Below are 23,182 nucleotides of genomic sequence, written 5' to 3' on the forward strand. Positions count from 1 at the left end.
AGTTTCGTGTCCGTAAAGTACAGAAGTCATTTGTTGGGCAATGCATTCATTTTTATAATAAGTTACCTGACACTGCTTTGAGATTACCCCTCCCAGCTCTTAAGAACTACTTAAAAAAATCATTGATGTTAAAGGCTTATTACAGAGTCGAGGACTATTTGACAGACAAACATGCATGGCCCGAACCAGAAACTACAAAAAACGAATAGCAATTAAAATAATTGTATTATGTATAGAGGACACAGTTCAGATAAGAAAGCACATCAAATATTTTATATTTTATGTTGTGTAGGTAAATTACATATTTAATGATATTGAGATTCATATTATCTTTTTCTTCTATGACAATTTGATATGTTTTCTCTGAAGAAGAACGACGTATTTAAGCAATAATATAATTTATTGAAATTGATTTCCATAGAGTACCTAGTCTGTTCATATTCTTTGATGAATACTTTTGCATGTTAAATTGTATGTTGTTATTTAATGCATGTTAATTATAAGATGTAATGTTTTGAAAAGAAGTTGCCCGCCGAGTTTCTTGCCGGTCCCATAGTGGATACCCCCCTCCCAACTGAGGGGGGACTGAAATCTTCTCGAGGCTGAGGCGTAGGGTTAGAGCCGGCGTAGCTTTATTTGACGTTCATATGCGCATTGTAATATGCCTACTTGAAAAATAAATATTTCATTTTCATTTTTACAATTTAGCATTTTACATTAATTATACTAGTTACAATGACAAATTTTTATTTCTATTCAATTTCATAATTAAAATATTCATGTATGGAATAAAAACATTAAAAACACATGTCACAAAGCCATTCAAATAATTTCTTCTTAAATTTAGTGATTGGGAGTTCTTTTATATCTGCTGGCAGCCTGTTAAATATTTTTATGCACATATAAAATGAGCTCCTAGTTGTTTGTTTGATTAAAATTGCATGCGTTCAATATTGTGTTATATACATTTTTTCTACTCCCGAACTGTTATTCGTCATTTACAGGGTCGTGCATTGATCTTTAAAACCCTACATAAAAGTCTATTCCCCAAAGCCAGCGTCCGCCGGCTTTCCGCGCATGCGCGCAGTATCGAAAAAACTGAAAACGCATTGTTTGGCAACGCATTGTTTATAACGATACTGCGCGCGTGCGCGGGAAGGCTTTGGGCAGCTGAGCTGACAGTGGAAACCTTTGCGTCAAAATACAGGAAACAGTGTGAAAGTTTTTCAAGAAAACTATTAAAAACTAAGTGCATGGTCGTAGAAAAACTATTGTATGCAAAGGTGTTTAACTGAGTCAAAAAATACACATGGCGTCTTATTAACAATTTTCGGCTTCGCCTCAAATTGTTACCCACGCCACTCTTCTTTTTTGACCTCCTTTAAACGCCTGTTGCATAAATAAAATACTATTTTGACATGATAACATTGACCATTTATGAAAAAAATTGTGTAAAATCATAAATTGTGTCAAATGATTAAAATTACATGCGTTCAATATTGTGTTAGGTATATACATTTTACATAACTGTGGACCCTATTACATAGAAGAGTTCTCATAAAACTGTTATGTTCTAATTCTTTAATAAAAATATTGAAAAAAATTGTTACATTAGTCTTATTATTTTTTACCAACTACGGATAAACTTAATCATTTAGTCATTTATTTAATATTGCATTGTAATTTAGCCACCGAATGGTCGCGCACCGTGCGGTTTCAGAGGAATTTCCTCCCGCGAACGCTCCGGCTGTGGAATGAGCTCCCTGCCGAGGTATTCCCGATGAACTACAGTAAGGGGTTCTTCAAAAAAGGAGTGTACAAGTTTTTAATGGGTCGGCAACGCGCACGTGACACCCCTTGAGTTGCAGGCGTCTATAGGTTACGGTGACAGCTTTCCCTCAGACGGGCCGTACACCTGTTTGCCTCCGACGTAGTATAAAAAAGCTAAGTTAAATTGGAAACAAAAATGGAAAGTGATGTAATTATGGATGATTATCGGAATTACCCTACATCACAGAATATATAATAGTACAAGTACAGAAGGCTCACTCCTTTGATGTTCACAAAACGCCGCCATTCTAAATTCTTACCTACATTAACAAACGGACCGCACGCGTGCAGACGACATTGAATTCTATTGCGGCGCGCGAAGGTCGTCGCCACTGAATGGGCCGCGAACTCGCGGCCGCCGGCATGTACTTGTAGCGCGGCGAAAGGATCGCGGAGTGCGGAGTGAGCCGCCCCTGCCTACATTTCAAACATCCGATGTGATTTTGAACTACCGAAATATACCTACCAACCTTTATTCAATGGTTGATTACTTGAATACCCTTATAAGGTGAGGTGAGGCAATCTTAAACCAATAAGTTATCAAAAACATCTTGCTTAGATACCTACTGTTGCTTGCATTAGGGGCCGTCCACATATTACGTCGCGCAAAATTGGGCCATTTTTTTCAAAGTTGTCCACCCCACTTTTTTTGTAACATGGGTATTTTTTTTTCGAGAGCTCTTTCGATCCTGATAGGAGAAAAAAAATGTCCCAAGATTTCCATAAATTTTTTCGAACCTTCCATTTCGTTACCGCCATACAAAATGTATAAAAGAATGGTAACGGAATGGGAAAAAAACCTTGGGACACTTTTTTTCTCCTATTAGGATTGAAAGAGCTCGCGATTCCGAGTGGAAAACACATAAAAATTTCCAAATCCAAAAAAAAACTGGGGTGGACAACTTTGAAAAAAAATGGCCCAATTTCGACATGTTTCTGTCATTCGTTTTTGAAGTATCAAGAGAGCCTGCTGTACCACTTCTTAAATCTCTCGATCTTATTTAATCTTTTGTTCATTTAACCCCGTTGTTGACCATATTTCAGCATCTGCGCACCCAATACTAAAAATCGGCCAAGAGCGTGTCGGGCCACGCTCAGTGTAGAGTTCCGTAGTTTTCCGTATTTTTCTCAAAAACTACTGAACCTATCAAGTTCAAAACAATTTTCCTAGAAAGTCTTTATAATGTTCTACTTTTGTGATTTTTTTCATATTTCGGGCGCACTTTCCTTTAGGAGCGAGTATTTCCGAAAATATTAATATTATCAAAAAACGATCTTAGTAAACCCTTATTCATTTTTAAATATATCACACGTTGGGGTTGGAATGAAAAAAATAGGGGGGGGGGGGTACCCTAATAAAACATTTTTTCCATTTTTTATTTTTGCACTTTGTTGGCGTGATTGATATACATATTGGTACCAAATTTTAGCTTTCTAGTGCTAACGGTTACTGAGATTATCCGCGGACGGACGGACAGACAGACATGGCGAAACTATAAGGGTTCCTAGTCGACTACGGAACCCTAAAAAAAGACATAAGAACCTCACTGGTCACTTTTTCTTTCATATGTGTAATTTATTTCGGTTTTAACATAAGAACCTGTACAGCTTGGCAAAAACGAGTAGAAATGAAACTTTTTTTTATGAAATAGGCAGCAGACGAGCCGCCTGAGTATAATCAGCCCCTATGCATGGCGTTTGTGGACTATGAGAAGGCTTTTGACTCCGTCGAGATCTGGTCTGTCCTCGAGTCTTTGCTGAGGTGCCAGGTTGACTATCGATATATCGAAGTGCTGAGATCTCTATATAATGCTGCCACTATGTCCGTCGTAATCCAGAATGGACAGACTGAGCCAATCCTTCTGCGCCGTGGGGTGAGACAAGGGGATGTTCTATCCCCAAAGTTGTTCTCTGCCGCGTTGGAGGATATGTTCAGAATGCTAGACTGGGCGAGACGTGGCATAAATGTGAATGGCGAGTACATCTCACATTTGCGATTTGCTGATTGTAACTAAACCTCCGCTCACCTTACTTATTTACTTACTTACTTGACTAACCAACAGTATAGTTAACCCCCCTTTAAATATACCCCATAAATTTGGCCTTGTGATCGTCTAGCGTGAATAAGTAGAACCCTTCGATGTGAACCGCGATAACCTAGATCCTTTAATGAGTATCAGCTGTATTTTTGACTAATATTTAAAATTTTATTTATTTATATTTTAAAGAAGAATAAAGGTTATTGTAGCATAATAATATAGTGATATAGAAGAGTATTTTATCATATTTAGGCCTAGAAAGTTATATGTGAGAAAATTAATGACGTAATGAAGAAACTTTTTAGAATAGAAGTTAGTGAGTGAAACATACATGAAATAAATATTAAAAAATATTTTGGTAATCATCCACTACGCCTTATTAGTGGTCCTGATTTGGGTACGAACTTGCGATGTGGAATAGGACCCCTGACCTGATCAAACCACTTTATCAGGATCCTAAGCAAGTAAGCCTGAAGGGCTATCTATCTACAAACTAACCCCCTTTTTGTTTTGTTTCTTGTCCCTAGCTAAACCCCCGTTCCCCAATACTGCTAATAGACCATAACTTCTCGATCTTTCTAATGTTTTATCGAAACACCGAGCAGTTGCTAACTTTTATAAGAACTAAGTCTACTAACTTTTCTAAGCTTTTGACTTTCCATCAGTGGACGGCGCTCGCATGCCACTGGGCCCTATAACAAACCTATGCTTTTTATTCCAAAGAATAGTTTGTTTCCCTAACCATCTTGATAGAATTTACCTTTAAAACCAGTTAGCAACACTAAGTGTCCCGCAGCCACACCGAAAGATCAGAAATTGCTACCACAATTATTAATTTCACTCAAATAAATTAAGTAATAAGAGATTTTATAAATTACCAGTTTTACCACATATTTTAAGATAATAAACACCACATTTAAAGTCCATTTAAACCATATGAATAGTAGTAGTTAAATTATTTCTCCACAATACACGTTGACCAATTATATTCCAAGACCAATCATAAAAAAACTCTACTTTCATAGAAATAGTGTGTGACTTTACCCTATTCCTATCGTTTTCCCTACTCTAACATATCTGAAACACAGACCGTCACTTACCATAGATCTTGTGTTCAAAATATGCACAAGTGTATCCCTACCATAAGCTGTACAGTTCAGCCAGCGAAGCTGAGATAGGCAACCTATAGGCTTGTGTTCTTATCCCCCCCTCTGCTTTTGCCCGCAGGCTAGGGTAGCAGAGAGTAGATCGCCCTATCCGTGTATATATCCAGTATTCTAGGACACACCAGTACCAGCCACATGAGAGAGCCAGCTGCGATCAACTTTACTTAGATGTGGATCGATCACAACCGAAATCCCCAGCGACCAACGCCAGCATGGACTAGAGCACCGAGTAAATAAATATAAATATATATAGGACCCCAGCCTCAAATACTGCCGACTTCAGTGAGCAAGGATTACTCCTAATGTCTTTCGTCAATCGTGAAAGTCCTCACTTCCATCTAACAGTTGGACTCTTTGAGACCGGTGAGAAAGTACGCTTTTGTAAGTATAAAAAAGCGTCCAAGCCTCCACTTGGAACAAAAAGACCCCTAAACGCCTTATGTTTAACATCGCGAGGTATAAAGCGCTTAGCCGGACAACAGTCTGTCACAAACAATGATCTGGCTTATAACTTTCACAAAATAACCCCATAGAAAATTACTAAGTTCAATTTTACTGACCAACTAAACAAACGAATGAAGTTTCCTTTACGTGCTATAATCTAAGCTTAGTTTTGCAAGAATTACTCCCTAGCACCAGCCATACATCGACCCAGTCTTTGTATTGCTTAACAGCACTCATGAAACAAAGCACAGAAAACTTCACTATACACATCAATTTAAATGTAACACTACACTATAAATAGAACACTAAAATAACCCCACAACTGACGGTAAAGCAATTCCACCACAGGTCTAAGTTCAACTGTACGACGATATTGTCCCCGCACAATCAAACAGAGACACAATTTCAAAGTTTACAATCACTTAGAATAATTTCCAAGTAAAAACAAACAGAGAAACAATAGCAGAATAACTTCACTCACCAGTATAATACACGATAGCCAGGGACACTGTTAGTCTCGTTGATATTTGAAGAATGACGCGCGTCGGCTCGCTCCGACCCTTTTATAGATAAAAATGAGCGACAAAAGAGCTACAAAAGAGCGACAAAAGGGCTACAAAAGGGCTACAAAAGAGCGACAAAAGGGCTACAAAAGAGCGACTGGCTACAAAAGAGCGACAAAAGAGCTACAAAAGAGCGACAAAAGGGCTACAAAAGGGCTACAAAAGGGCTACAAAAGAACGACAAAAGAGCTACAAAAGGGCTACAAAAGGGCTACAAAAGAGCGACAAAAGAGCTACTGGCGACAAATAACAATGGATAGCCGCTAAATTACACTTATAAGAAAAAGGTCGTAACTGTTTTGTTTACTAAGTCGTACGCCTTAGGCATTAATGTCCAAGACATCTCAGCACGTACGTTTTTGCTTCTCAATAGTAACATCTGCATGACTGCACGTGTTCCAAAGTGATATAGGAATAATTTTATTGATACCTAGTTAAGCGACGAAGAGTTATAGTGGGGAAGTTTATCGACAAAAAGAGGCCAAACCTTTTTTTTCTTGACCAAAGCATGAAACTTGGCACAGTTGTTCCTTATATCAAAATAAGTCGATTAAGATCGGGAGCCTTCGGGAGCCTCCCCCCTGGGGCTCGGGAGGGGGGGGTCAAAGTACCGCTTCACCCGGCTTGCTTTGAAAAATTCTAACATACCCCGTTTAGTTCATAGGTCATGTTTGGTATCGTTTTCGAGTAAATCAATAACGTAGAATTCGTTTTTAGTACTAAAATTATAATTTAATGGTAAATAAAATAAAAAAAAAATAAAAAGATTGAAATTTTCATCCATGATTTACAAATTCAGTTCATCATAAATAACAAACTGTTTGCTTTTTCTATAAATAAAAAATAAGACATGATAGCCTATTTAATATAGATTATAAAAAAAATGACTTTTATCCACCTTTACTAACGTTAAGTTCCACAAAAAAATTACTTTAAGACGCGCGGCGTCGGGACGCCGCGAGCGTAATTTTAAAATGCCTTTATTTTAAAAAACTCTATTAGAACCCGTTTAGCTATTAGGTCATGTTTAGTATCGTTTTCGAGTAAATAAATAACGTAGAATTTAGTTTTGGTACTAAAATGACCATTTAATGTTAAATGAAATAAAATAAAAAATTCTGTGAGTTGCAAATTCAAGTCACCATAAATGTCAAACGGTTTGCTTTTTCTATAAATATAAAAATATGATATTAAAGCCTATTCACAAAGGATAGTACGCGTTCACCTACGCGAGCTTAGACTGTGTGCGGGGAACGCGCCTCTTTCATATATTTGATCGCCAGTGTCAGAGGTGTGTTAATGCATAAATAGAAAAAGATTCATTATTATTGACTCCGGTGTCGACAACGGCAACACTCGGGTCGGACCACACGATCTAAAGACCGACTGTACCTGTTATTTATTCATTGTAGTGAATCCTGTAAGAAATTTATATAATAGTATTTTATACAATCGTGATATAATACAAAACTTTTCAGTCGAGTACCATGTGTAGTACGGTACTAGAGTGAAAAGCTTAATTATATCACTATTGTATACAATACTTTTTCTACGAGTCATCATCTTCATCATCAATGGACGGAAATATCACCATTCATGCAAGTTAAAATTAATGTCAATAGAGTCGTTCACTGTTGTATCAACATCGAATTACCTAACAACCAATTGTTTGTAATAACCGTCTCTGATTGGCCGATACCGCGACAGATAAAAAAAATGTGTTTCAGATGCAGGAAAATTTGCCAGATATCGCAAATTAGTATAGAAATTGTATGAAGTTCTATTTTTGAAATTATTATAGTTAACTAAAGTCAATTATAATGAGCTTATTATAATTGAGTCGGAACTGCCATAGAGTATCCAACACTGAAAAGTTAGCACTTATAGTTTAGTCTGTGGTGTCCTAATTGACAGATTACTCATACTCATACTATACATTCCCTTCACAGAGACATAGCTGGGTACATATGGAACTGCATAAAGAAGGCTCTACCCACTTTATGCAGTTGCATCGGTGTCTGCAACCTGATTTACATTTACATCTTTTAACTTCTAAGCATATACTGGCCACTTTAGTATTGCCTGACTGGGATGGAAGGAAGAAGGAGACGAATGGGTACCACACTACCCATTCGTCTCCTTCTTCCTTCCATCCCCAAGAAGACGGACTTGGCAAATTTTGGTGTGGCACCAACGCCTGACTCCAAACAAGAACGTCCTGAGTCCCATTTCTCAAAACTGAAAGTTACAAGTTACAAGCGGAAGTCTCTTTGCAACTTGTCATATTAGACATTGACAACCAGTTGAAAATTGTAACTTGTAGCTTCGAGAAATGGGCCCCTGGTACACTGTGCGCAGTATATGCTGATGCAAGGCAGCCTCTGAAGGAGGTATGTGCTCCAATTGTCGATCTTTTTTGGTACCTAAAGAGGTAGGTACTTCAACCACTCATTCACCGTTACGCAACGACTTGGTCTGAATCTGAAACAATATGTGCATTATCATTTTAGAGTCTACAACTATCAAATTACAACTTTTTGGTGGATCACGTAACCTTCAGTATTACCCACTTACGTTACGTATCATACAAAATTATTACAAACTTTAGTAGAATCTGATTTGCCTCTGATATTGCTCCATCTTGTAATAGTTTGACACCTTGGGTGGCCTGGCTAAGCTTCAAAGCCAAAAGAAAACGTTTCTAGATTAGACATAGTATGGGATAGGTACGATAAACGCAGCTTGAAACGATCAACAAGGGAGAAACATGGCCACCCAAGGCTTCAAACTATTACGAGATGGAGCAATATCATAGATAGGCTAATCAGATTCTACTAAAGTTTGTAATTATTTTGTATGATAGGTAAGTGTGTAATAGTGAAGGTGATCCACCAAAATGTTGTAATTTGATAGTTGCAGAATCTGTTTAAATAAAATGACAATGCACATATTGTTTCAGATCAAGGGTCCTTACGCAGCAGTGAATGAGTGAAGGAAGAACCTCTTTACTAGAAAAGATCGACACTTGGAGAACATACCTCCTTCCGAGGCTGCCTTACTTCATCATATACTGCCATTTGTCTAAGACTGGGGCTAAAGACATGCCAACCACACCCTTGCTGCCGACGCATTAGGACACCACGGACTCCACTGCCAGTCTAGTGCTGGCCGAATTTTGTGACACGCTGCACTTAACGATTTAATCCGCAAGGCTCTCGGCACAGCGAACATACCGACAACCCTCGAACCTGTCGGCTTGTCAGCAGCAGACGGAAAGCGGCCTGATGGTTGCTCGCTTTTGCCTTGGTTTCTGGGACGACCCTTGGCGCGTGACCTGTGTGGATACCTTGGCTCCGTCCAACGTCTAACGTTCGGCCCAGAAACCAGGGACTGCTGCTGCAAAACGCCCAGTTTAAACGCGCAAATATGCATTTTTAAAAAACAACTACATATTTGCGGCAACTGCATTTGAAACATTTGGACCATGGTCATTAGACACCAAGCAGTTCGTGAAGGAAGTTTTCACCAAACTTGTCTGGGTGTTTGGTGACATACGCATAGGCTTTTACATCATATTTTTTATTTAAAGAAAAAGCAAACAGTTGACATTTTTGTTGACTTGAATTTGCAAATCATAGATGAATATTTTTTATTTATTTATTTACCATTAAATTATAATTGTAGTACCAAAAATAAATTCTTTGTTATTAATTTACTCGACAACTATATCAAACATGACCTAATACCTAAACCGGGTCTAATAGAGTTTTTAAAATAGAGGTATTTTAAAATTACGCTCGCGGCGTCCCGATGCCGCGCGTCTTAAAGTAATTTTTTTGTGGAACTTAACGTTTGTGAAGGTGGATAAAAGTTATATTTTTTATAATCTATATTAAATAGGCTTTCATATCATATTTTTTATTTATAGAAAAAGCAAACAGTTTGTCATTTATGATGACTTGAATTTGTAAATCATGGATGAAAATTTCAAATTTTTTAATTTTTTTTAATTTTACTTACCATTAAATTATAATTTTAGTACCAAAAATGAATTCTACGTTATTGATTTACTCGAAAACGATATCAAACATGACCTAATAGCTAAACGGGGTCTAATAGAGTTTCTAAAATAAAGGCATTTTAAAATTACGCTCGCGGCGTCCCGACGCCGCGCGTCTTAAAGTAATTTTTTTGTGGAACTTAACGTTAGTAAAGGTGGATAAAAGTTATATTTTTTATAATCTATATTAAATAGGCTATCATGTCTTATTTTTTATTTCTAGAAAAAGCAAACAGTTTGTTATTTATGATGAACTGAATTTGTAAATCATGGATGAAAATTTCAATTTTTTTATTTTTTTTTATTTTATTTACCATTAAATTATAATTTTAGTACTAAAAACGAATTCTACGTTATAGATTTACTCGAAAACGATACCAAACATGACCTATTAACTAAACGGGGTAAGTTAGAATTTTTCAAACCAAGCCGGGTGAAGCGGTACTTTGACCCCCCCTCCCGGGCCCCAGGGGGGAGGCTCCCGAAGGCTCCCGATCTTAATCGGCTTATTTTGATATAAGGAACAACTGTGCCAAGTTTCATGCTTTGGTCAAAAAATTTAAGGTTTTGCAATAAACTCCCCAGCTATTATGTATTGCGGTTAGTATAGGTATGCAGATATTTTTTTTGTTAAAGGGTTTTAATTAGATTTGTAGATCAAATACGCAGTAAAATATCATTTTTGTTTCTAAATGCTACATTAAACACATCCAGAAAGTATACTACTAATCATTATGAACTTTTATGACCTGTGATTGAAATCAAGACATAATATCGGAACGTTACGCAGCTGACAACTGTCAGTGTCAGTATTCCGTCCATGTGAACGTAGTTTGTTTCCAACCTGTTTTGCATCAAATAATAGTGAATTTTATGAGTGAAGACGTGACTATACATGTGATAAAGCTTCAAAGATATTATTTGTCAAAATATCCAATGAAATCCCAAAGAAAATATGCACCAAATAGTTGGTCAAGGAAAAGTTGATTCGCCGTAAGTTTTATATGTAATAACGAGTCCATTTCCTCGTCATAGACGCTTGTTCTGTTACATGATGATATCGTCATCCTGGCTAAAACCCGGCAAGATTTACAGGAAATGGTGCAAAGTCTAGCTGGGTCTTCGCAGCGTATCGGTCTTAGGATGAACTTAGATAAAACCAAGGTTATGTTTAACGAGTACGCTGATCCGGGACCGATCGCAGTTGATGGAATCTCGCTCGAGGTTGTTCTAGAGTATGTCTACCTAGGGCAAACTCTCCAACTAGGTAAGAACAGCTTCGAGAGAGAAGCCAACAGAAGAATTCGGCTGGGCTGGGCAGCATTCCATAAGCTTCGCGGAGTCTTCTCGTCACCCATCCCACAATGTCTCAAGTCGAAGGTCTTCGACCAGTGTGTCCTACCTGTAATGACCTACGGTGCCGAGACGTGGGCACACACGGCTGGATTGGTCCACCAATTCAAAGTCGCTCAACGAGCTATGGAGAGGGCTATGCTCGGGGTATCTCTGAGGGATCACATCAGAAATGATGTTGTTGTTGAAACCAAAGTTACCGACATAGCTCACCGGATTAGCAAATTGAAGTGGCAGTGGGCTGGTCACGTTAGTCGCAGGACAGACGGTCGGTGGAGCCGAAAGGTTCTTGAGTGGAGACCGCGACTCGGTAAACGTGGTGCAGGACGCCCTGTGACAAGATGGAGTGACGACATCCGCAAGTTGGCTGGTGTTGGCTGGATGAGATTAGCTGAAGATCGGGAGCAGTGGCGTGCATTAGAAGAGGCCTATGTCCAGCAGTGGACGAGGATAGGCTGATAATGATGATGATGATGATGAGCCGCCTGATGGTAAGCAGTCATCGCCGCCCATGGAAATAAGCAACATTAGGGGAGCCACTGATGCGTTGCCGACCTTTGAGAACCCTAAATACCTGCTTTTACAAGCTTTTATTCAACTTGCCTTGTTAGTATGTTAGTGTGCGTCAAAACGTAGAAGATAAATTTGACCCACTTGCGGGTTTCCTATGGAGCTGAATTTTTGCACACATCACGTGACAATGCAATATTATGGTATCATGGAGCTGATCTGATGATGGAGCAGAAAGGTGGTCATAGGAACTCTGTTATGAAACGTCGTATCCCCATCGCGTAAGGGGTTTTTAGAAACGTCTCGGAGAGCAGTAGATGACTGTTAAAAGAAAGGTACAGTCGGCGATAAAAGCTTGTGCCAATAACGTAGATATACACTATGAGCTAATAACCTAACCACAAAATTAAAATTTTGAAAAAAACTCCGACCACGACAAGTGGCATAGGCTACTTTTTGTCTATTTCTAATCCCCTACTTCTTTAAAATGGGGGTGGAAGTTTGTATGGAGCAATTTTCGAACTTGAGACGAGCGAAGCTTCACGTAATTAATGGACCATCTTAAGACGGATCCATTCTCCTTTGAAGCTTTGTTTCTTACGATATATACCTACTTTCGTCAGTCGAATGTGCGAACTCCATATGAGTGGTCGGACAGACATTTATTTGTATAATTAATAATGACTCTACTAACTTTTGTCAAAACGACTCAAGGTTATTTATAGAGCTAAAATGAATGTTTACTAGTGAAGTTTTTATTTGTTCTGTGAAGTGTTATTTAAAGTGATTGTGCATTTTATAGTTAGATATTTATATTTAAATACAAAAATGTATGGAAAATGGATGTGGTTTGTAATATTGGGTAAGTATAGGTAAACTTTTTAATTCAATTTTTTTTTTATATTTATTTTATAATACAACTTTATCGTTAACTAAAATCCTCTAAGTTACGGAAACGTATGTCCTGTAACTCAACGAAAAATTTCCATTGTTTTTGAATAAGGTTGTTCTTTTGTAGGTACATATAGAGTATATCAACATTTGTTAAATAAGTACTTCCCCATCCATGAAAAGGTTATTCTCATCTAAATTTAATAACAAAATATTTCGACAATAAGTACTGTATTTTTCGAAATTTTAAGTAAAATATAGCTATATCAAACGTAGAAAAGGAAAGAAAAAACAATCACGCAAACCCCAGAGGTTTAAGAAAAATTACTTTCCAAAAAGTCTATACAATACTCCATAAAAATTGCTTTTAATATGACAAATCCTTGGTCGCACTTAAAAAAAATTTTTTTTTAAATTTAATCCGTTTATTTCTAAGAAACATACATGCATTTATGAACTTAACTGCTAATCTTAAATTAAAGAAAATATTTGAGTTAAGGAGTCTTAGTACATATGTATTGCTACTTATTTTATTTATACATTTTTTTTTTCGATTTTAATAAGTGTTTTTCAGTATATAACGAGCTTGGCTACAGGTTCGATTTCTAATGAGTCTATCAATTCATTTGGAAATCTATTCAATATCTGCGGTAATGTGCATTTCCATACCCGTCGCCCGTACTCATTGTTAGTTTTTTCGATCTCATATGTTGGAAGCCAGCTTTATGCGTATCACAAAAATAGACTTTTGAAAAGGTCATTGTCATTGCATCTCAACGCACCGGTCTGATGCAATTCCACATGCTGTTTCGAGTCTAGGTCTCGGGGATTACAAAAAAACTAGGTACTTACAGGCATGTACAAAAAAAAACTTTTTTTTTTATTAAAATGTTAACAGGTTTTACTTTTTCTTTTAAGTTATTTTTATCTACTTAAAGTTCCTCTTTCATACAAGTCGCAATATTAAGCCGGCAATATTGTTTTACACCGGGGAGGAGAGGGTCAAAAGTAGCCAAAATTATCTTACGTAATAAATGAATGACACCCAAAGTGTGCGACTGTTGCGATGGCAAATTTATATGAGAAATATTATGTTTATAACGATACTTCGTCCATTTGCGTTAAAGTATTGCCCCCTTATTCATAAACGTACTCTAAAGTTATCAAGCCGATAAAGTTCGTTTGTCCTTTTCTATCACACCATAAATTAAATATAACAAGATCATACCATCCCATACATTAAAATGCGACCGCCTAAGACCGCGCTTACACTCCACCACACATAGATGGCGCCACAAAAAAATGTCTTGTAGCTTTCGATTATACTTGTAGATGGCGTTAAGTGTCACTTTTGACATAGATTTACGGCTCGGAATTGACACTTAATGCCAATCTACAAATAATCGGTGGCAACAAGGCATTTTTTGTGGCGCCATCTATGTGTGGTGGAGTGTAAGCGCGTTCGTAGGCGGTCGCATTTTAATGTATGGGATGGTATGATCTTGTTATATTTAATTTATGATCACACCAATACGTCAGAAAGGGACAAACGAACTTTATCCGCTTCATAACTTTAGAGTACGTTTATGAATAAGGGGTTTAGTCTGCCCATGTTTCAACGAGATCTCTTAAATCAAATCACAATAACATAACAAGATATTCAAGATATTTTGCAGATCCAAGGTAAACTCCACAATGCACACCACAACTAAAGCCTAAAAAATGAATTCTATATCTTCCCCATAAGGCTCATATGTTACAAAATGTAAACGTATAGCTGCAGTGTAGTTCAACTAGAAAGGACAGAGTTATTACTCATTTTGTTGACACTTATGTTGTTTTGGATCTGATGAGTAGAAATATACCGGTTGGCGGTTTTTCCTTGTTTTGTAAGCGGGGATCTCCAAAGGTCTTGCGAGCTTGCTGGCTTACTAATAATGTTGGAAAACAAAGTACTTAAATGAATTAAAGTAAGGGGGTTCGTGTTCTTAGCTTTAAAAAACCGGCCAAGAGCATGTCGGGCCACGCTCAGTGTAGGGTTCCGTAGTTTTACGTATTTTAACTTCTGATTAGCAGAAACGTCTGCAATCGATGCCGTTAGGCTTAGAATAAATTTAAAAGTGGAAAATGTCTGCCCTGGGTGAGACTTGAACTCACGGCCTCTGGATCGATACTCCAGCGCTCTGCCAACTGAGCCACCAAGACTTCAACCAAGCCAGCGAAATTTTCCACTACTAAGGTCAATGGGACCCGTAGCGACATCTACCGTAAGAGTGTAAACTTCTTAAACGGCAACCGGAGTTCCAAGTCATATTGGAAATTCACCAGTTACGATGCGCTAACCATGCTAAATTTTACGTATTTTTCTCAAAAACTACTGAACCTATCAAGTTCAAAATAATTTTCCTAGAATGTTTTTATAAAGTTCTACTTTTGTGATTTTTTTCATATTTTTAAACATATGTTTCAAAAGTTAGAGGGGGGGGGACACACTTTTTTTTTACTTTAGGAGCAATTATTTATATTATCAAAAAACGTTTTTAGTAGACGCTTATTTATTGTTAAATACCTATCCAACAATATATATCACGTTGGGGTTGGAATGAAAAAAAAAATCAGTCCCCACTTTACATGTCCCCTACATGTAAAGTGGGGACTGATTTTTTTTACCTATAAAAACATTTTTTTCCACTTTTTATTTTACCACTTTGTCGGCGTGATTGGTACCAAATTTCAGCTTTCTAATGCTAACGGTCACTGAGATTATCCGCGGACGGACGGACGGACAGCCAGACATGGCGAAACTATAAAGCTAGGAACATACTACGCGGACGTCCGTCGTAAATCGACCGCGACCGCGACCGATCAGTGTGCACGGAACAAAACATCCAGCGAGCCAGATTTCGATCGGACGTCCATGCGCTCAAGGCCACGTCCGCGTCCGTCGACCGATAGTTTGCACGGTTATGTGTAATTTCATTGTCCAGATTCCCGTCCGCGGTCGATTTACGACGGACGTCCGCGTAGTATGTTCCTAGTTGACTACGGAACCCTAAAAAGAGTTAATGTTTTACTCTTGACGACCGGTCTGGCCTAAGTGATGGGGCCTTCTAGCATTGATGGGTTCAAATCTTGATAAGAGCATTTATTTGTGTATGTGTGATGAATTGATGATGAGTAATTACAGATGTCTTGATGCCAAAAATGAAAAGAACAAAAAAATTAACTACTTTCAAAAAATGACGATGGGGTCGAATAATCTTGCGCATAGGTAGTTTGATTTTTTGTTTGAAATAAGTAGACCTATCCGCAGCCAAGTGACTTTTTTGACATGTCCTTTTTCTTTATGCTTTATAAATGAAATAAATAAATAGATAAATATTATATAGGACATTCTTACACAGATTGACTGAGCCCCACGGTAAGCTCAAGAAGGCTTGTATTGTGGGCACTCGGACAACGATATATATAGTATACAAATACTTATATACATAAAAAAAAAGGGTCGTCGGTAAATATTATAGTTGATTTCTTACCAATTTTTTTTCTTGTGTGCATGTTTGAGATAAATAGTTATTTGTTATACAAGGGGGCAAAGTTGTATTTTAACGCCGAGTGTGGAATTGAAAAACGAGCAAGTGAAAGGATTCTATAGTTGAACCACGAGCGAAGCGAGTGGTTCGAGAATAGAATCCTGAACTTGCGAGTGTTGAAAACACGAGAAGTAAAATACATTTGCACCCGAGTGTAACACAAAACTTTTCGCCTCACTATAGCGAGGAAACTACAACGCAAAAAAATGCGTTTATCACTGCTTCCAGTAGTTCCACAGGTGGTAAATCATCTTTTTTAGTAGATTCACCTACTTTTATCAATTTTAAAGCAGTTAATTTGATTATATTCAAGGTCAAATTACTTTACCCACTAGTGGATAAAATGCGTTTTTACCCGCTGGTATTAAAGGACAAAACACGTGTCTCCGAGCTAGTGAGGGGAAAATGTATTTATAGACTTTGACGATGCAAAAGTGGTATATTTGATCCTACTTAACAATAGATATTTGTTTTATTATACAAGCGGGCAAAGTTGTTAAGTTGTAGATCGCTCTTTAGCGATAAGACCGCCTCTTGTTTTACCTCTTAAGTTGTTGTTTATACTTGCTATGTTGTTTCGTGTATTGAGGTGTGCAATAAAGAGTATTTGTATTGTATTGTATTGTTGTTATTTAACCGCACGCGCCAATATTGATACCCGAGTAAGCGAAAGATTCCAATGAGCGTAGCGAGTGGTTCAAAATGTGGAATCTTGAGCGTTGCGAGGGTTTCAATACACGATGGTTAAACAAAGTTTGCCACCGAGTGGAACACAAAACTTTTCACCATACCAACACGAACAAAATACTGACTATAAAACATGAAACTAAATCTAATCCATTAATTTATTCAATGTTTATTATTTAAAATATAATAATTTTACCTTCCAATAAAATTGTTATTATTTTGCCTGGTATATCCGAGGTCTTTATAGAGAGAGTACGTCGTAGACGTCGCATCGGACCGGTAGATGGCGCCATCGTTCGTTGTAAGTCGCTCCGGCGTCACACCGCCGCGATGTTGGTAGTCCCGTTTTTCCCCACCTGCAACACAAGGCCCCCCGCGCCCCGACCCGCCACCAGCCACCCTCATTGTTGAGGAGAAGTGCCGACGGTATATTAAGCCTACCAGGAAGGCATCACTCAGACCTCGGATATACCAGGCAAAATAATAACAATTTTATTGGAAGGTAAAATTATTATATTATTTGTGCCGTTTGTATATCCGAGGTCTTTATAGAGACCTGTTTATTATCTCCTGGTGGCGAGTCAGCTGGCGCGCAAGCCTTTGGTAGCCCTATTGGCATAGCATAGAAGAATAAGTGAATCAGTTGTTGAACCGATTTGACAGATGTATCAGTCGAAATAGCCTTCGATCCGCGAATATCTCGGTGCCAGAAACGCCTAAAGAGATTTTCGTGATGACGTTTAGCTTTAGTCAGCGAATAGTTAGAGAAATGACATTATTATACATCGCAGATCAAAACCAAAAAAGATGTAGGCGAGGCTGACTTGAGCAAGATACAAAAACCTTAGATACACTATTATTATTAACAGACACGTTATTTTATCAGGTTATAAACCCAATTTCAGACACAGAGTGTGGAAATTAACTGTAAAAGTAGTGTAACTATCTGTACTGTAGCAGGGTAACGTAATTGATACTGCTTTGTCAACCCTTCGTAAAAATTATCTAAATCAATATTAGCTTTGATATGACTATTTAAAGTCAACGTCTTACGTCCATATCAAACACAGAAAAAGGTCATCACTCACGCGCCCAAGGGCTATTTGTTACAATACTGGTATTTTCGATCAGACTATTTCGCGTCAAGCGAGCGCGGTTGCAAGCGAGACTCCTGAACTCTGAACTCTTTTTAGTGAGGGCATTTGAGGATACCGATCGCTCGGTAAAACTAGCCTAGAAGATGAAAAGTACGAGCGCTGTCGATTGCTACTACACTGGACGGAGGTATCAGTCGATTTCTTCAAGTCAGTCATTGACTCTTAGGGTAATGAAAAAATGAAAATGAAAATGAAAATGAAATATTTATTTTTCAAGTAGGCATAATAATCCATTACCTAATCCAAAACCCGATGCGACGGATTTCTACTTCGTGCAATGAAGGTCGACAGAGTAGACTGAGAGGTGGAGACGTCCGTGTCGCATCGCTGGTGGTTGCTGAACACGTCGTGGTAGCAGGTCAAGGGGTGAATTAAAACACCGCCACACATGCGCGCTTTAAGAGCGTAGGCGGAGCGCAATAATGGCGGTGCACCGCACAAACGCTGGCGTTGCGCCCAGTGGGCGCTAGCGGGAACTAACGAGCGCTGATTGCGAGCGCAACGCGCGCGGGACGCGAGCGGAATGCACGCGCATTCAGCGCGCTGATAGCGTAGCGTTAGCGCTATGTATGGCGGAGGCTTAATACGTACCGTTGTACGACGTAATGCAGGGCTCTCGCAGACGAAGAGGTACGATGACGGGCGAAGCAGAAGAAGGCGAGGTCACCGAAGGTCACTTACTTGGCTCCCAGGGGGTGCATACTGACCTCGTACGACAGTCTGTTGGAGTCAGCAGTTACTGTCGTAGTTACTCGTAACAGAAGAGATGTAATCCTGCCATCGTACAGCATAACATAACATACAACCGAACTGTGCATAGCATATAGTGCTATGCGAACCTTAATCCGGCTGCATGTCACTTCAGTCGCTAGCGCCACCGCCTGTTGAAGATTATTTTCCATCGGAAGAGCTTTACTTCGTACAATGTTCCGATTATTGAAGGTCTTATCGGGCTGCAGATGCAAGCAAAACAGGGGCGATTGGCCTACAGCTATCGGCAGCTGTACGAGGTAATGCTGGAAACTGCAGCGGTGCAACCTTCCTCTGTAGACTACGAAAGTTGTGAAATTGATGAAATCAGGTTCAACGATCGAATCAAGCACTATATTAATTCAGTATAGTCGAGCCAGATGATAACTACTGAAGTCCTCCTGAGTTCCTGGCCCCTTTCGCTTTGAGCTGGAATCTCAAGTTCACTAAGGCGAAGCGGGTTTATTTTTCCCAATTTGTTTATTAGAGGCTCGGCGAATAAGTTAATCTCTCGAATGGACAGTGGGCGCCACAAGCCTCCGGGAAATCGTCGTGTACTTGGAACCCCCGCGGCCAGATTACCGATCGGTTTTGGTGTCCACCCGGTAAACAGACGCACGCTCAGGATGCAGGACGCTGGCTCGAATTCAGATCTGGACATTCTGAAAGAGATTTTTTTTTAATTCCGCAAACCTTTACGATGTCTTTGACCTACACAATGAGCGATGTACAGGAATCACAGGGTCGTCTCGCGAGGCGCCTCTCCGATTAGATAGCTCGCGAACATCGTCAGGACACCCTCGCAGCAGTGCGGCTCCTCGTCCGGTTATTGACGTCTTACCTCGTTCCACTATGGGTGTCCAAACCACGTTAGGACGTAGCATCTTTAGAATTTATCTGTTCTCACTTCGGCGACGGAGGAGTCCTTGGTCAAAATAGAGTGTAAATACTGTCGTACTTCACGGGAACTGGAAAGAGAAGAGTGGATACCATAGTGTACGGGATGTCAGCTGATAGCGGCGCCCGGCGTCACATTGGAGGGTAGTATCAGCCTGGTCAGCAGCGATACCGTAGCAGACGGAGCCTGGATAGTCGTGGTCGTAGCACCATTGTAGGGGAAGACAGTGTTCGCGGTGAGCGTGACATCTTAGGCGCGACGGGCGTTATCAGCGTGGCGGCTAGCAGCACCAAGGGCCCACATCAGCAATCTTACCAGCTTGTCACTGCAGCAGACGCTGTTATGTTCGGCGGTGAGATTGAGACGGCCGTCGTCAGCTCGAAAGGCGTCTCGATGCCCTGTCGCGTCACGCAGTATCGTGCTCGGTGGCCCTCTCGAGGTCGCCGCCGTCAGCGCGGGAGGCACCGGCGCCAGCGTGGCAGTCAGCTACATCGGTGAACAGCATCAACAGAGTTCGCGGCGTCGTCACGGCAAACGCGGCAGGAAAATTAGCGACGCCTTCGCGGCAGCCGCAGTATTGCGCTCGGTGGCGCGATGAAGGTCGCCGCGTCTGCAATCTTACCTCGTGCGATCGAGGCGACATCAAGGCGCCAGCATCAGCGTGTCGGCCGTCGACACCGGTGGAAAACTTCAAGTAGCTTGCGGCGTTGTCACGGCAGACGCAGCAGAAGGATTGCGACGCCTGTGCAGCGGTTAACAGTATTACGCTCCGCATCACCACTGAAGCGCCAGCATAAGCGTGGCGCCCAGCAATACTGGTGGACAGCTTCAGCAGGATCGCGGCGTTGTCATGGCAGATGAGCTCGCTGCATCACCATCGAGGCGCCAGCATAAGCGTGGCGGCCAGCGATACTGGTGGACAGCTACAGCAGGTGGACAGTCAGCAGGATCGCGGCGTTGTCACGGCAGACGAACGCTCTGCATCACCATCGAGGCGCCAGCATAAGCGTGGCGGCCAGCGATATTGGTGGACAGCTTCAGCAGGCTCGCGGCGTTGTCAAGGCAGACGCACGCTCTGCATCACCATCGAGGCGCCAGCATAAGCGTGGCGGCCAGCGATACTGGTGGACAGCTTCAGCAGGATCGCGGCGTTGTCACGGCAGACGAACTGTCTGCATCACCATCGAGGCGCCAGCATAAGCGTGGCGGCCAGCGATACTGGTGGACAGCTTCAGCAGGATCGCGGCGTTGTCACGGCAGATGAGCGCGCTGCATCACCATCGAGGCGCCAGCATAAGCGTGGCGGCCAGCGATATTGGTGGACAGCTTCAGCAGGCTCGCGGCGTTGTCAAGGCAGACGCACGCTCTGCATCACCATCGAGGCGCCAGCATAAGCGTGGCGGCCAGCGATACTGGTGGACAGCTTCAGCAGGATCGCGGCGTTGTCACGGCAGACGAACGCTCTGCATCACCATCGAGGCGCCAGCATAAGCGTGGCGGCCAGCGATACTGGTGGACAGCTTCAGCAGGATCGCGGCGTTGTCACGGCAGATGAGCGCGCTGCATCACCATCGAGGCGCCAGCATAAGCGTGGCGGCCAGCGATATTGGTGGACAGCTTCAGCAGGCTCGCGGCGTTGTGGCGGGGGCAGAAGGTGGCCGCGCTGGTAGCCTGCGTATTGACGACTGATCACTAACGGCACGGCGCTCGCGTCGGGGCAGCAGCAGACATACTTACAGCGTCGCACGCGGCGCCTATGCGGCGGCCACAACGTTGTTCGGCGGCACCGCAGAGATGGCCATCGTTAACGAGGCGGCAACTTCTACGCAACCTCGGCGGCGCCGACGCGGCGGACAACACTGCCGCGGTCAGCGGCGCTATCGCAGCGCTACAGTAAGTTTCGGCGCCGACACGTGGCTTGGGGCCTCCGCACCGAATCGGAAACCGAACATGTTCTTTCTAAAATAATATGAATCTGCTCACCCATTCGTCGGAGAAATTCAAACCTCCTTGGAGCGCGGTATTCCTCCACCGCGCCCGCCGCCGCCGCCGCCGCCGCAGCCCGCAGGTCGCGCAGCACGCGGTCGCGAAGCACGTGGTCCCCGGAGCACGTGGTCCCCGGCGGAGCAACTTACCTACGTTACCGCTTATATTCTAGCGCGAAACTTTTAATACGCGGATAACACTTCCTACTTTAGTCTCGGAAATGCGAATAGTTTAAAAAGAAAACTGATTAACGGTAACGATTTTTGCAGCATGGAACTTTCTTACAAAAAAGTGGGTAGAATCATAAAGCACCGCTCGTTCATTTCTATAGTGAGAACCTCGAAAGACGAATAATGATCGCTAGCGAGGCATAATATATCTCATTATTCAAGACGAACGAGCGTAAATTAAAAGGGAAGAAAGAATTGACGGATGAAATTGAAAAATTTCATAATTCCGAAACGTTATAAGCCACTTTTTTTAAATAAAAACACGAATAACTCTGGTTTGACCAGAAATAACAAGGAAATAGAAACTAAAAGATTAATTTCGAGACACCATGCTGTAAAAATGTTCGAACGGAATACGCGACAACCGGTCACTTCGGCGTTCGACGAAACAATGATGGTGGCTGGTGGCGGGTCGGGGCGCGGGGGGCCTTGTGTTGCAGGTGGGGAAAAACTGGACTACCAACATCGCGGCGGTGTGACGCCGGAGCGCCTTACAACGAACGATGGCGCCATCTACCGGTCCGATGCGACGTCTACGACGTACTCTCTCTATAAAGACCTCGGATATACAAACGGCACAAATAATCATCATTTATAGGTAAAATCTACCTGCCCGCTTAAGACATCAAGTTAAGAAATTACTTTGCACTCTTGTGGATAAAATGCAATTATGCTATCCGTTTTCGAACTTCTTTAGCAAAGAATGCCTTTCTTATTTGGTGTGGTGAAAAAATAAAAAATTGATTTTTATCATATCTTTATCTAGAAAATTGTGACGTAATCAATGTATGACCCCACAGCTTTCCTTCCAGAGCTCGCCATGCTAACTCATTCCAGCAGGCCTGGTCGGTTCTACCACGACTACCACAGCAGCCCTGATAAAAACCCCTGGTCTGGGGACTGGCAGCAAGACTGGTTCCAAACAACCCCTAGGCCTACCAGGAGAAAAACTACCAGTACTACAACTGCAAGAATTGTAACTCAGAGGTAAGTCAATCTTTATACGCGACGCGACACTGTTGCCA

The 23,182-nt window shown here is 41.0% G+C and overlaps 1 protein-coding gene across 4 annotated transcripts in view; it reads left to right on the forward strand.

Annotated features, from left to right (window-relative positions):
• The first annotated feature begins 12,601 nt into the window (after positions 1-12,601).
• Positions 12,602-23,182, forward strand: part of LOC125239999 (transmembrane protease serine 9-like) — a 31,156-nt gene continuing 20,575 nt past the window's right edge. For 3 of the 4 annotated variants that reach the window (XM_048147794.1, XM_048147795.1, XM_048147797.1), the window contains exons 1-2: positions 12,602-12,827; positions 22,970-23,144. In XM_048147794.1, the coding sequence (XP_048003751.1) occupies positions 12,794-12,827; positions 22,970-23,144 (209 nt within the window). In that variant the 5' untranslated portion in view covers positions 12,602-12,793. The remainder of the gene's footprint in view (positions 12,828-22,969; positions 23,145-23,182) is intronic. The other variant, XM_048147796.1, reaches the window with a different exon arrangement.

This window comes from Leguminivora glycinivorella, chromosome 26 (genome assembly GCF_023078275.1).
Source record: "Leguminivora glycinivorella isolate SPB_JAAS2020 chromosome 26, LegGlyc_1.1, whole genome shotgun sequence".
Classification (NCBI taxonomy): Eukaryota; Metazoa; Arthropoda; class Insecta; order Lepidoptera; family Tortricidae; genus Leguminivora; species Leguminivora glycinivorella.